Source organism: Mycetomoellerius zeteki, unplaced genomic scaffold, assembly GCF_001594055.1.
Source record: "Mycetomoellerius zeteki isolate Tzet28-1 unplaced genomic scaffold, Tzet1.0 scaffold159, whole genome shotgun sequence".
Taxonomy (NCBI): domain Eukaryota; kingdom Metazoa; phylum Arthropoda; class Insecta; order Hymenoptera; family Formicidae; genus Mycetomoellerius; species Mycetomoellerius zeteki.
The window spans coordinates 109677-124579 of record NW_017256542.1 but is presented as its reverse complement, the minus strand read 5'-3'; the positions used below and the strand labels follow the sequence as shown (position 1 = coordinate 124579).

At 38.1% G+C, this 14903-nt stretch overlaps 1 protein-coding gene across 1 annotated transcript in view; it reads left to right on the top strand.

Moving 5' to 3' along the window:
- LOC108721057 (junctophilin-1) overlaps positions 1-14903 on the top strand; it is a 36272-nt gene that overhangs the window by 13209 nt on the left and 8160 nt on the right. The window contains exons 3-8 of the mRNA XM_018445379.1: positions 6912-7207; positions 7291-7458; positions 7705-8760; positions 9486-9694; positions 9941-10078; positions 10534-10726. Coding sequence (XP_018300881.1) covers positions 6912-7207; positions 7291-7458; positions 7705-8760; positions 9486-9694; positions 9941-10078; positions 10534-10726 — 2060 coding nt within the window. The remainder of the gene's footprint in view (positions 1-6911; positions 7208-7290; positions 7459-7704; positions 8761-9485; positions 9695-9940; positions 10079-10533; positions 10727-14903) is intronic.

Here is a 14903-nt window from a genome sequence, read left to right as displayed (position 1 = left end):
CAGTATTAATAAAACAATAGAACTTTATTAAAATAAGAGCACGAAGTATTTGTTTCATTAATGATGTTATTGTACAATAAAATTATTTTCAATTAAAATAATGCTGTTGATACATTTTTTTTGTAGCTCTACTGTTAATTTACAGTTTATATTACATGTACATAGATTTTTAATACTGAACAGTTTACATGCTGAAGGAGTCACGTATACATACATACATTTGTATAACTTGAATAATTTAAAGTGTAATTATTGAATATAAAAGCGCAAGTCTGTCCGAATAGTTATCTATGATTAATCAGAAAACGAGAATTTTATCAAGCGCACTTTATGATTCGTAACGTGAGGTTTACATTACGAATTGTAAATGTGAGGTTTAGGAGTCAATTCGAAGCAGAATTATAAGACGTAATTTATTCTCGTAAGAACTGTAAGAACTTACGATTGTTTATAACTTTATACTTATAACTTTAGTGCTAATTAATCATGAAGGCCTCATGAAAGACCTTCAAGAAATAATAACAAAATCAAAGTAAACATAAAATAACAATAAGGCTACGAGCCAAATTATAATATATTTGAATATTAAAACGTTTCGACCTTTTTATCAGGCCATCCTCAGTAGTTTACAATGTTTAAAAAACAAAAATTAAATTTCAGTAACAGTTACAAATATTAATATCAAAATTGGTTCTAATGTAAGAAAAAGTGAATGTAGAATAATTATAACGCTTCATCTCGCCCGTGTGTATTAAATAAAAATAATATTATAATGGCTCAATAATAATAAATAAACATAAAATAACAATAAAATCAAAGTACCTACTCGTTAGGAATTAACGCAAAAAACGATGCGTAATTATCTTTAAAACATTTAATTTTAAATAATGATTTTCGTATGTTTTGATTTCAGTTTGAGTTTTCATCAGCGAAACATTAAATCTTAAAATTGTATGTTATAATTTCTTCCCTTTGATTATAGAAATCCAAATTTGTTCATTCTGAATCCACGGCATGATGCGTATAAAAATAAACTTTACAAAGTAAGATGCGGACGTCATGTGGATTTTTCTATTTGTAATATACAATTTTAAAATTTAAGGCTCGTCTCTACATAGAAGTCGTAGACGGTCGTGAAGTCTTAAGTCGTAAGAAACTGATTAATCGCAATTAAATATAAGGAGAATACTTGATTAAGATTAATCAATTTCCTACAATTTGAAACCCTACGACCGTCTACGGCTTCTATGTAGACGAGCCTTTAATGTTTTTGCTGATGAAGGCAAGCTGGAGTCCAAAATGTACAGAAACCATATATATAATTATCAAAATTAAATATTTTAAAGACAATTACGCATTGTTTTCTTCGTTCACTCCTCGCGCCCACTTTGTTTTCGTTATTATTTTATGCAACATTTCTATAGATAGCGTCTTGCTAACCGTAAAATTTACGAGAAATCTTAGATATTTATGAATGATCGTACATCTTACGGTACACTTACAGTAGAATTACAACTCCAGCCATAAGTTTTCACAAGTTTCACGAAAATAAGTTACGATCCTTACGATTTGGCTTAGAATTCATTCATTAGTTTTTTTGGCAGCTTATGGTGAACATCGTGGTAACATCGTGGTAATACTTCGATCAGTTTCCAGTTAGACCGCGCGACGAAGAAAAAGTATGCCACTTTGTTATCGCAACGACGCTCGGCAACCCGATGCACAGCTATGTAATCATACATGTAGCATGCATGGCGCTCGGATCGAAGCCGCAGAGGACGCAACGACGCACGAATATTGTAATCAATAAGAAAGTAGCCTGCTGTTTCTCGAAACAAATGGCTTTTGAGCAATATTAAGTAAAAATGGACCCAGAAATGTTCAACACAAATGAAGAGGATCATATTCGGTCCAGGCGGATCTGTTGGTACCTAATGGATTTTAACCGACGCGTACATTGTCCGGCGCAAATTACGCCATAAATGATCGGCGTCAAACGGAAGCGCACGGTTCTTGCTCTATATTTCTTGTGCGCCTCATTCACCTGATCGATCGCAAAAGAAAGAAAGAGACAGCAGTTTTTTGTAATATTAATCGTGTCTATACATAATAAAATTCTTAATGATAAAGTTTAAGTCGTTAAGTTTCGAATAGTCTCGGAAGTTCACTTTTTGTAGGTACGACAGTCTTGTACGGCATATGGGGCAATGTAAAAACAGATAGATAAATTACAGATGAAAATATCGCTCGGTGATATTTCTTTTTTTTTTCTTTTATAAGGTATCACGTGTTTCCTAAAATTTCTACCACCAACCCCAGACAGAGACAACATAACGAAAAGATAGTTCGGACGACCTGTTAGGGTGGTTTGCGACGATCTTGTGGAGGCTGCGGACCGAAATACGCTCGCACGGCCAATTCTCACCAATACCGAGATGCGTTCCGATGCACGTGCAACCAACCACCACCTCGGAAGATGGCCGTGCTATTTCAGGCAGACTAGCCAGTGCCATGTAGCGAATCAGGACCGTACAACACATTTAGTTCACCCTGTAGAGATTGTTCTTTTGCGGCCGTTCTATCTCGATCTTAATTTACCAACAAAACATCATTTGTAGATATCTCTCTCAGTGTTTTAAAAAGAAAGCAAAAGCATCGTCAGATAATGGCCAGCAAGCACTGACGATAAATTTTGGAACGTCAAGTTTGACGATTATCTTGCACGATATCGACGGGTAGAAACCGCGCTCCGGTTAGATTAAAGGCTCCCGTTTCGTGCTTCCTACATGACAGATATATGCCAGGATGACCCCCCCTATTCCGTGTTAAACTCGTTCTACGTTAAATCCGACTTGCGCTACCAGTAGTCTACCGGGAAATGAAATTTGTGGAGACTATCGATCGTCCCATTCGCAAAGCAGTAAGAGAAACAAATGCAAAAAAAACAAGGCCTTGCTTCACAAAACAATGCGTTATTCAAATGTATGTTAAATAGATATCATTAGGTATTTGAGCATCAAAATGGCATCTGATTCATAATTTATTTGCACGAGATTGATCCAGTCGAGGTGAACATTTTCGACAATTCCCATCGCCAGAGAATAATTAGTGCGAATTAACTTACGAAACTATTTGCTTATTGAACGATTCTTGACTAGAACACCGTCGAAAGTCGCAGCGTAGATTAGCAGGACGAGAATTAGAAGATTGATAATAATTAATCTGGGTCGTCGCTGACGGATACGCGAATCGATATATTATGGCGCGATCCACTTTTCCGCATACTTACTATGTAATGCTATTCGGTTAATGTCTCTATGGAATTTGACGGCGACTTAAGCTACGTCTATTCAAAATTCGTTAAAACCCCAAGGGACACAGGGACCACGAGACTTTTCATGCTAAACTGTCTCCACGCGACTGACAACCCGAACTGACCTCGATAACGCGAACACTCTGCGCAAAGTGGATGTCTTCTAAATCGATCCATAGATTTGCGCAGCGAACTTAAAATCATAAATCTTTTGGATAAAGAAAAAGAGGAGAAAGGGAGGCAAAGAGAAACGCTTCCAACTGTGCCAGGACAAACTCTCGAGAGCGCTCTTGAAGAAAATATCACTGCAGAGTCGCCATCATGTTAATACATATAAATAAATATATATACCAAAGTTGGAGAGCGTTACTTTTTTCGTTAGTTTTTATAATAAACATGACGTTGCAATTTTTTATAACTAAACGCTAAGGTTGTGCTAAGGTTGGAAAAGTCAACCTTTGCAAAAGTCAACCTTTACAAAAGTCAACCTTAGCATAACCTTAGCGTTTAGTTATAAAAAATTGCAACATCATCAAATTGTTTATTATAAAAAGTAACGGAAAAAATAACGCTTTCCAACTCTGATATATATACTGATATGTATACTAAAATCGAAAACTGCCCAAAGAACACACCAAGTCAAGAGAAAGTCAAAATGGTTTTATTTTAACGACATGAAAGTCAAAATGACGATTTTTGGTTACAAAATTTGACTGTTTATCGATGTTATGGATTAAAATAAAATCATTTTGATCTTTTGTTGAATTAGCGTGTTCTTTGGGTGATAGAAGACGTGATGTAGAATTTATTGCGCTTATCCTAGCGATAGACAATCGGAGGTGAAAGGAAAGAAAAAGTAATTGAGAAACTTTTATTATAATAACTCTCTTAAAAAATAAAGAAATAACTTCCTCGGTTGGCGATCTCTTTCGCGTCGTAAGAATAATTCAAGACGTAGGCATGCAACGCGCGTGCCAATCTTTCTGAGAAAATCACCGAGTAAAAACTCATTACCCCGACTCGATTCAACGAGGCAGCTCATAATGCAGAAAGATTTCGCTGTCGTGAATAGGCGGAAAGTGTAATGTTTAAACATTTATATAGCGCACACATGCTCGCGTACTTTTCACGATGGTATACAATTCGCCGGCGTACCTAAAAATTAATTGAAAACTTGCGGTATACATTCAGACTGGCACCGCGACGGCAATTTCGAGGGTTCGTATACATTGGGCGTCTTGTGTGAACGCCGGGAACCGCCGCGTGACCCACTTGCTTAAACGCTAGCGAAATAATATTCCGTCGTTGCGAAGAGGGGAGACGCCTGGCGTCGCCATATATAGGGTATCCCGTGTCGACATCGTGTGCCTGCTAATGACAGATTTCTTAACGAATTGAATTTACGTGTGGTTTTGCAAAGCAAGAATTTGATGGAAGACTTCCTCGTCGCAGAAAGTCTTTCAATTTTCGATATTAATTCAATGTTAATTTTAATTTTCAATGTTAATCTCAGCAGTGGACCAATTTTCAATGCTCCGTTTAATATTGTTTAGTTTTTACATTATATTTATATATTTATATATTTATACATTTTTTGTATATTTTATTTATATTTTTATAAATTTAATTATCGAATTGAAATAAAGATTGCATTAAATGGGACATCAAGAAGAAACTTAAGTGTTTATATTAATATTTATTATTATATATATATGTTTTTAACATATTTAATATGTACATCAATCATCAAACAATAAAAAATTATAGACGATAAAAATGATCAAAATAAAAAATCGAGATATCCACTGTTAAATACGAATAGTAACAGCAACGGGACTTGTATGTATTCAAGGCTGAATTGTGTCAGGGAACTGAGAAGAAAAGCGTGATGCGTCCCGCTCCAGTGCAACGAAACGTCGACGAGTCTCGTCGTCACGATGCATACGAGCGACTTGGTTTGCATGCCAATAAACGTCGTCGGCCGAAACTTTTCGCTGCGACCGCAATACCTCCAGGACGCGAGCTATTCAACAGCAGAATAGAATAATACTCTTTCGAAAGAACGGTCCGCGTTCGCAATGCCCGAGTAGCTTGCTATTGATACGGTCTGACGATGACTTAAAAGCTGCAAGCAACAATACGTAATAGTACATAATATTTGATGACTATTAAAAATACAAACTACGTAGATCACAAAAATAACACGCAACACTTATTTTACTTCGCGGAAAGAATTACGCATCTTCCGCACTGCGTCTTTCATACGGAATCCGCCGATCCGCGTCCAATTTCTTCGAACGGTTTTTTTCATCGATTCGGAATTCGCACGTTCTCCGAAAAAGCACGCGTAAACTGGACGCATTCCATCCCTAAGCGGGGCGCGCGTAACCACTCGCCTCCTACGTCGTGACTCACACGAAACATTTTGAAACACGGTCACGTTTTGGCAAAAACAATACATCTTATTGCCGAGTGTAGGCAACCCCGGGAATTTGTCGTAATCGACTGACGTGCCACTTCCGATTTCTGACATAATTATCGCATATTTTTCGCTCCTTCACTCAATTATCCCGAAAAAGTTAAAGTTCCTAGGTTTAGAAAATACGCAAACTCTCCATCATTTTGGCTCGAAGACGCGACTATATTCGAATTTATGTGCAGGGCTGGGCATGTATTTGAAATACTTTTATTTAAAACACACTATTTACAGTATAAGCGTATTTTGTATTTTTTATTTCAGCGTATCACATAAAAGTATTACGTATTTTGTATTTAAAATCGAAAGATTGAAAGCTTTTTGTATTTTGTAGTTCAAATAATAAGATTGATTTCAATGTTAGTATTTGAAATACAAAATACTTTTATATCCTCCGATGAAACACAAAATATTTTCATGTACTTCTAACAAACACAAAATACAAAATATAATTGTCTTATCAATATTATTTTTCAAATAAATGTATTTCAAATACATGCCCAGCTCTGCTTATGTGTTTGTATTTGTATTTATAAATTTACACAATGTGTATATGTACATTATTCGACGTCTTTTGGCTTAGGAATAAAAGACCTCATTACGGAACTTCATTAATTTAGTCTTTACAAAAGAGTCTTACAAAAGTGTTCTGTTTATCACCAATAAACAATCACGATTTCAACGATCAACTATTCAATGATTCAACTATTATTAGTGCGAAAGATTTTTTGTTAGATCCGCAAAGATAAAGTTTAAAACAAAGTTACAGCAAAGTCAAAGCGAAATCATTGTATCTCACTAACTTTAATAGACTCTACTTTTATCTAAAAAAAAAAAAAAAATTTTTTAATCATTTTTTCAAAGAACTCTGGATTTCTAACCTAATTTCTAACTTGTTTAATACAGAATTTAATTGAGAGACGATAAAACTTTTGCTTCAACGCAATACTTGAAAATCTCAAAATAAAGTATATTGAATCACGCGAAGAGATTTATGTGTTAACTCTATGAAAAATAATTTCATCAGCTCTAATGGACAGGGTAGTTTGTAATTCGCTGATGGAACGTCCCGCCTCCAATTCCTGTTTCTATTTCTGTTGCGTTACATGGATAATCTTGTAGGTACTTATCAAGGCCAATGGCTCCGCGGCATGCGGCACGGTTACGGGGTGAGGGCGAGCGCGCCGTTCGGTTTGGCTAGCCACTACAAACCTCCAAAGCAAGTAAGAGCGTCCTTGACGTCGTTAAGGAGCGCCGACGGAGGACCAGCGGTCGCTCCAACGCCGGAACCCACCGACAGGAGGGATCGACGTGTAGACGACAGCCGAGGAGGATTCGTCCTGAAAGCCAGGAGCGACGATCCACCGGCTCGGAGAAAGAGCCTCACCGAAAAGTCCCTAAAGAAGGGCATTCTCTCGGTAAGGCACCTCTCTCGAAGAGACGAAGAATTGATAATGAGATTTTTTAACAGAAATTATCTAGAAGAATATTCTGTCAATAGGGTCTTAAGATACGAAAGCAGAGGAGTACGGGAGATTTGGAGAAACGTGGTACTGGTGGTAGTATTAGAAGTAATGCCAGCTCAGCGTCGTGGATGTCGACCGAGAGCTCACAAAGTCAAGCCTCGGCGTCGGTTCACACAGATAGTAATGCGTCCTTTGTTATCGAGGTGGGTCACGATATTTGTGTTCCTCAGCTTTCTCGCGACTCGACAAACCTCTAATCGGATTTTAATTTCGTTTCTGCGCGATCGTTAAATCCGCTTATTCTAATCGTATCAAGAGACGCATATAACGTTAATATTAGTAACTTGTAACATATATGTGGTATGTATTCTTGTAGTGTATAGATTTAAAATTAAAAAAAAATAAAAGAATTAGCAAAACGTAGTTAATCGCATGATGTCGATTCGCAGGATGAACAGATGGACGCGTCGGTAACTGAGACGTACTTGGGCGAATGGAAGAACGATAAGAGAACCGGCTTCGGCATATCTGAGAGAAGCGACGGGTTGCGATATGAAGGCGAATGGTTCAACAATCGCAAATATGGCTACGGTGTCACCACGTTCCGTGACGGCAGCAAGGAGGAAGGAAAGTACAAGAACAACGTGCTTATCACTAGCCAGAAAAAGAAGCACCTCTTCCTAATCAGGTCCGCCAAATTCCGTGAAAGGATAGAGGCGGCAGTGAACGCAGCTCAGCGGGCGAGCAAGATCGCTCTGCAAAAAGCCGATATCGCTATCTCTAGGACGGCAACGGCGCGGGGTAAAGCGGAATTGGCCGACATCGCCGCCGAACACGCCAGAGAAGACTCCGAACTAGCGCAACAAACAGCGAGGCAGTTCGCACCGGACTTCCGGCAGCCGGGTTTAGAAAGGTTGCGGAACAGAGAGATACCCAAGTACGTTCCGCCGCCACAGGATTCCATGCCGGGTAAGAGTATCCTACATAAGACAGCCAGCGTGGACCAACCCAGCGGCGCCACACCGATCAAGAGCGCCGTTGACTCCACAACGACGACGATGAACGCGACGCCAGCATCCGCAGCGAACAACACCGTCAGCAATGTGATGCAATCGATACGTAGGACCAGTGTAAAGCCTCTGCCGCAGAATCAGCTGCCTATGCAAAACCAGATACCGAATCAGGTACCGCTGGCGAACCAGGCACCCATGAATCAATTGAACACTCAACAAACCTCGCTGACCGGTCAGAATCCGTATCAACAGTATCCGTATCAACAGCAAAACCCGATGAGCCAGTACTCGAACAGTATACCGAACCAGTACCAATCGAATCAATACAGCCAGCAGCATCACCAGTTCGTCCAGAACAATCCGTACCAGTATCAACTGACTAATCCATCTCAGGTTGAGCAACAATACTCCGATTATCAACAACAACAGCAACAACAGCAACCAATCGGATTGCACGATTTCCAAAATTTGCAGGCTTATCCCAGTCAGCAGGTGACTCCGATAGCAATATTATTCTCATTGATCTTTCTTGGCTTCCGCGCACGCAGCTTTTTATGCGCGATAATTCAATTTACTGATTACGATTTACCGAGCGCTTTCGTTTGCCTATGGCAATGCTATATTTCTCTGTGTGTATGGGTGTTTGTGTTTCTTTTTAGATCTCACAACCGACATTTATGTATAATTCCATGACATTCGCCCAAATAAATTAATTTGATGCGCAGTTTTATGGTGTAAGCAACTCAATGAATTTCTATACATGCGAGTTTAGTTTCATCGATGAATTTAACATGCGTTTAACAAGTGTAGCTATATTAATGACTAATTATCAACAATCTTAACGTTTAATTATATTCCTTTATCATATTGTTCTGAATGATGATAATTAGTTCAGCTACGAGTGACACTTTTAATTTTGGTTGAAAATTAATGGATTGAATAGCCAAATAGAAAGTCATTGTTTCTTCTCTGGACGTGTATAATTAATCGTCACACGATGAGCCTGCAAAATTTTGGTAACCTCTAATAATGAAATGTCGAACAAATACAAGATTTTTCGACATCAGTATCGCTCATCTCAGAAATATAGATAAAAATACTAGATACGTTTGAGTAACATTTTGAAATATGATCCAGCCATGTATTTGTTCGGCTTGTGATTAAAATTAGTTTGTAGTTTTTTGTGAAACCCTTAGAACAACGTGAACTAATTTCAGACGGCGATACCCAATCAATATGGGCCTGGTCAGATGAATCAGTACAATTCACAGTCGATGTACGCACAACAAACGCACCAGTCGCAATATCAGCCTGATAACATCATGGATGCAGCAAGGCCGCCGAGCTCCACGAGTTTACGAAGAAATAGTAGAGTCCTGAGTCCTCAGGATCGACCTGGCATTATTGGTCAAACGCTAAACGATAGGTTCGACGTGTTCTTTTTATACAACTAATATACATAGCAATTTAAAAAGATGTGATTTGATATTTTTAAGAAATTTTCGATATAACTTTTGTACAACTACATCGTAGTTGTTTGAAATCGAATTTAAGATGAATCGTTATTGCACAAAGTAAAATATTTTTTATAGATTACACACCTTTTTTAGATTGTCGTTTGAGATTATAATTGTATGACAAGTTGAGATTTTAAGCGCTTAATGTGTTGTAGGCTGGATCACTATAAGAGACCACCTAGTCGCGACAGTTCTGTAGATCGTTATGCCAGAGCGCATTCCCGGTTGACTGGATCGAGACAGCCATCCGTCGACAAAACCATATCGAATCCACCTCCGGAGATGCTCGATAGGTGAATAACATCTAAATCGACATATCGATTGACATTCGAAAATATTTATTTTGTTTACCACCTGAGACCGTATATGCATCATAATTCAGCGAAAGATCTAAATTAAAGCCTGCAGTGCTTGTTTTCCTGCTGGATGGCTTGCGTTTCGGTAAATTACTAAAAATTCTGCGTTCTGTGTGTGTGGTGTAATTCTATAGTAATTTAGTAAAACGCAAACAATCCAGCAGGAAAATAAGCATCAAACAAGCAGTGTGCCGCAGGCTTTAGAGTTGCATTCAAAAATTTGTAGAGTATCATAAAGGCTATGGCAAAAAATTTTAAACAACATTTTCGATTTGCTACTGCTAATGTTATCGCCTTACGTTCTCTACCATGATTGACCAATTTGCTTACTGCTTAAATCTTTTTATAGAACTATCCTAGTTCCTTGAAAACAATGATTTTGCAATCGGCAGATCGATGAGAGCCCCAAGCGCGATACGAGGAGGAACGCCACTGAACGGATCCGTGATAGGCAGCGGCGCCGCGACGCCGACATACGCCGTACCAACTCCTAACCAGTTTGAGGGGGCTCTCATAAAAAACCGTAGCCTTGGACAGGACATTCTGCCGAGTCCTGGACAGCCTAAACGCATTATTGTGCCGAAGGTGAGTCCTTATTTTCTTACGTGCATTTGTTCTTTTTATCCATCTTGTATATACATATACATATATATGTGTATATGTATATATAGACATATCCTCGCCATGTGCATATATACGTGCATCCATACATTCGTTTTGTACACCGAAGACGTCTTGGCACTTACGTCATTCACCTCGAAAAAGAATTTACGAATGTGCCGATTCTACAGATATCTGTTCTACAGAACTACAGATATACAGATAATTCTCATCCTTCAATATTGTGATTGAGTGTTGTTTTAATATTCATAGACAATATATTGACGTTCCGAGTCAGATAGAAATTTCCATAGAGGATTCTGACATCTCGTGCATTGACGTCATCGGACAGACAGCATTTTTAAATTTTATTCATCCTATGTAAATATTATTATTCATTATATTTCTACCGTGCGTTGCATCGACGTTTCAAGAGAATTAATGCCACTACAGTATCTTTTTAATGTTATTCACTTGGTGACGTTCATTTTTTTGAATGATTTTAAATTTTCCATTCGGATGAAATTTTGATGTCGATTTCTCGTGAATGAAAAAGATCCGAGGAAATATAATGCAATTCGACAATTTGTTTGGCGTTCACTCTGCCAAGAAAGGAAACGGGACACCTCTTTCCAAGACTAACTTCGGAAATAACTTCGACGGTCATTATACGTTAAACAAGATAACAATCGTTCGACATTACGTTGATTTCCAAGAAGATATCGCACGTACAAGTCGAACGATATTAAATTTAAATTTTTCTCGCAACAGAAAATGACTGATAGAATATTTGACAGAATTAATAGAATTAGTGCACGCTGTTTTTTCAAAGTCCAATTAAAAGTCAATCTTTTAAATGTTTCTCGTTTCATATTATTCGAAGATTTTGATGAAACGATTCTCAGCCAGAAATGATTGGCCGTCGAATCGATACTGATTCAACGTTGATCGACTATTCATTTCTGGCTGTGTTGTATAGAAAATCGTCATAAATTATAATATAATAATCTCCGGTCAGTTATGAATAATAACGCAAGATTATTCATAATGACCAGCGGTTATATTATATCGTACATAATCTTCCAATAACTAGAAATTATCATAAAGTGACATCAAAAATACGTTATATTAGCTTCATATGTCATTCTCTGCTGCGAGAATTCCAAATATAACAATTCCGGAATTATTTTCATAAGCCCAAGTTTTCATCTCGCCCATGTTTAAACTTGCATTTTTTTATTACGATATATTTCTTGCACCTCGCCTGCGTTCTCGACCCCCATTCTCTCCCCGTTTTACCTCGTTCAGATTTTTCTCACCATATTCGCCTCTCTTATTATCTAGTTTACCTTACCTATCTGTATCTCTTCTCTTCTCTGTCTCTATTTGTCTCTCTGTGTAACTGTGTGGCGTTTTGTGCTGTGTTCTGTGCATGCCATCCCAGGAAGCAGGCCGGACGGTCCCCGCCTTCGCCGCAACGTCAAAGGGCCGCGCAACCCTATAAGTATAAGTATAAAATATGTATACAGAGCGATGTTATGTAATAGCGGTTGGCAAGGAAGCGTAGCTTTCAATAGGCTAGCGTTGCATTTCGAGCCGAATCGGAAAAATAAGAAATCACGATTCGCGCAACCCCGATCGCCGTTTCCGCCCAACTCACCTCGGCATTGAATATTTCAGAACGAATTAAGTTCCGATAACCAATCTCGTCTCGGGGCAGTTTTAAACGCGCGCATTGACGATATTTTTCTATGAATTTACGAATCTCTGCATCGTCCGACATTACCTTAACTAACAGAGACGCGATTGCGAGGCTTGAGCGCTGTGTCTGAATAGTTAATTATGTTAACGCAGCTGTCAAAGCAGGCTCGCGAACAGAACCAATCTGTTCGATTCCCGTCGGACGGGACTAAATTTTCGCAATTTACGCATGTTCACCTGATATATGTTGAAAATGTGAGGTAGGTTTCCAGAGCGGGGCCTTATATGAAAATGAGAGAATTTTCTAGTAACGAACGTTTTTCGTGAAAAATTTTGGTGCTATGTTATGGGACGTAACGCTTAATGGAAAAGATATTTGTACCTGGTATAGATTGCTATTAGCTGTTAACTCGCCGCGATATCGAACAATAAAGACGCTCATTAATAGAATCGCGGTTGAAGGAAGCGCATTCGAAATGAGCAATGCATATTTATGGGAGACCGACTTATTTTTCTATGGGAACACTGCGAGTCTAGTGAGTGACACAATTTATTCACTCACGCGAACAATCTAGAATTATTGTCAATTTTTGATCATCAGCATTATTCCTGTAATAAATCCGTTTCGCAATCAACGTTTGGTAATAACGATTAATACTTCGTTATTGCGCAATGAATTGGAGGAAGATAGCATGTTTAATCCATTGGAGCTGATAAAAAGAACATGCATTTATTCCAGGATTAAATAAATGATGATCAAAACGTAGTCGACAAGAAATGGTAGAGCTTAAATATTTCCGAGGTATCTTAGATCGTGTTTCGTCTTGATCATGAAAGAAGATTGCTATCGTTAGGCAACGCTATTGAGAAACGGAATTATATGCTAAAGAGGATTAGCAGATTTCGCAAACCGCGCTTGAAAACGTAAATTGGCAACGACGATGTCGCCTCATTGTATCAATTCGAGATACGATCTGTTATGCTCATTGGGTAACGTGCGAGATCGCTGACGGACCAGTTCAACGAACAATAAATGTAACACTATGTACAGTTCCTTTCAGCAAGAGAGAAGAAGCAACTAAATGCCCTCCGATTTTTATTTTTTCTGCTCGGTACACTATGGTCAAATAAAATTATTAATACACGTATCTCACAAGGGAAGTTTCACAACTGTCCAGAACCGATTGGATTCTCCATGAAATATGTTGTTAAACATGAAAATCTAAGAGAGAGAGACACGTATTTTTTTATACGTGCGCTAACTCATTTTTAGTTTAAGGGGTGAAACACCCCTTTGAAAAAAAAAACGGTATTTCTATTTCGAGCCGAATACCGTCGGAAGTATAAAAGATGGAAAAAAATTTTTTTAACAAAACTTGGACGATTTCAAAAGTACTTTAATGTTGTGAAGAAAAAAAATTTTTTTAATTTTTTTGTTAACAATTGTTCCGACGGTATTCAGCTCGAAATAGAAATACCGTTTTTTTTTCAAAGGGATGTTTCACCTCTTAAACATGAGTTAGCGCACGTATAAAAAAATACGTGTCTCTTAGATTTTCGTGTTTAACAACATATTTCATGGAGAATCAAATCGGACAGTTGTAAAATTTCCCTTGTCAGATAAAACGCGAGTATATAAACTACCTTTACAAGCATAAACGGAAGTGTCTGTATATATGTACGATATATGTATATGTATAGATATTTGCACAGAAAAGATTATGCTAAAGCGGAGCAATATAATGCGAGTTGGCTCTCCACTTTGTAAAACGACAGAAAAAAATGAATCCTTGTTCGCGCACAATTCTTCTACATTATATGTGACATTCCGTTTTTTTTCTCTCTTTTTTGCAAATAGCTACTCGAATTAAGAATTAGGCAATCTACGTTAACTGCATGCGCACATATATGAATATAAACTCGTGCGCGGAGCTGAGTTAAAGCCGGCGCTCGCTAATTATTACGTGCATTAACCGCTAATTAACGGACTTTGGAAGGTAAGCCTAGCGCGCGGCGTGGAGGCGGGGACCATATTTTTGCTCTTCCATTCTATTTTTTAGCCCTCTTTAGCCATATTTTTAAGTCTTTTTCGACCCTTCTTCCGAGTCCTCTCGCTAGCCACCTCGCCTAGATTATTCGCCTAGATTACTCGACCGATCGATACCACTCAATCTGTACTCTCAGTCACTTTCAGATATGCTCTAGTTGAATTTTGCCATGCTATGTTCAAGCTCATAACCCAAATGGTCTTATATTTGATTTATCAAATATTAGTATTGCTATCACAGAGAGGGTAACTGCTAATTATTATCACTTGTCGAGATCGCAAATGTACGAGCTTTACGAGAGACTCATTTATCTACCACCTCCACGCCGCTTTTCTTTTTTCTGTTTTCTGATTGGAAACGTTGTTTTTCTAACGCATGCTTGTCGTGAATTCGAGTCTACATTTGGCGCCATG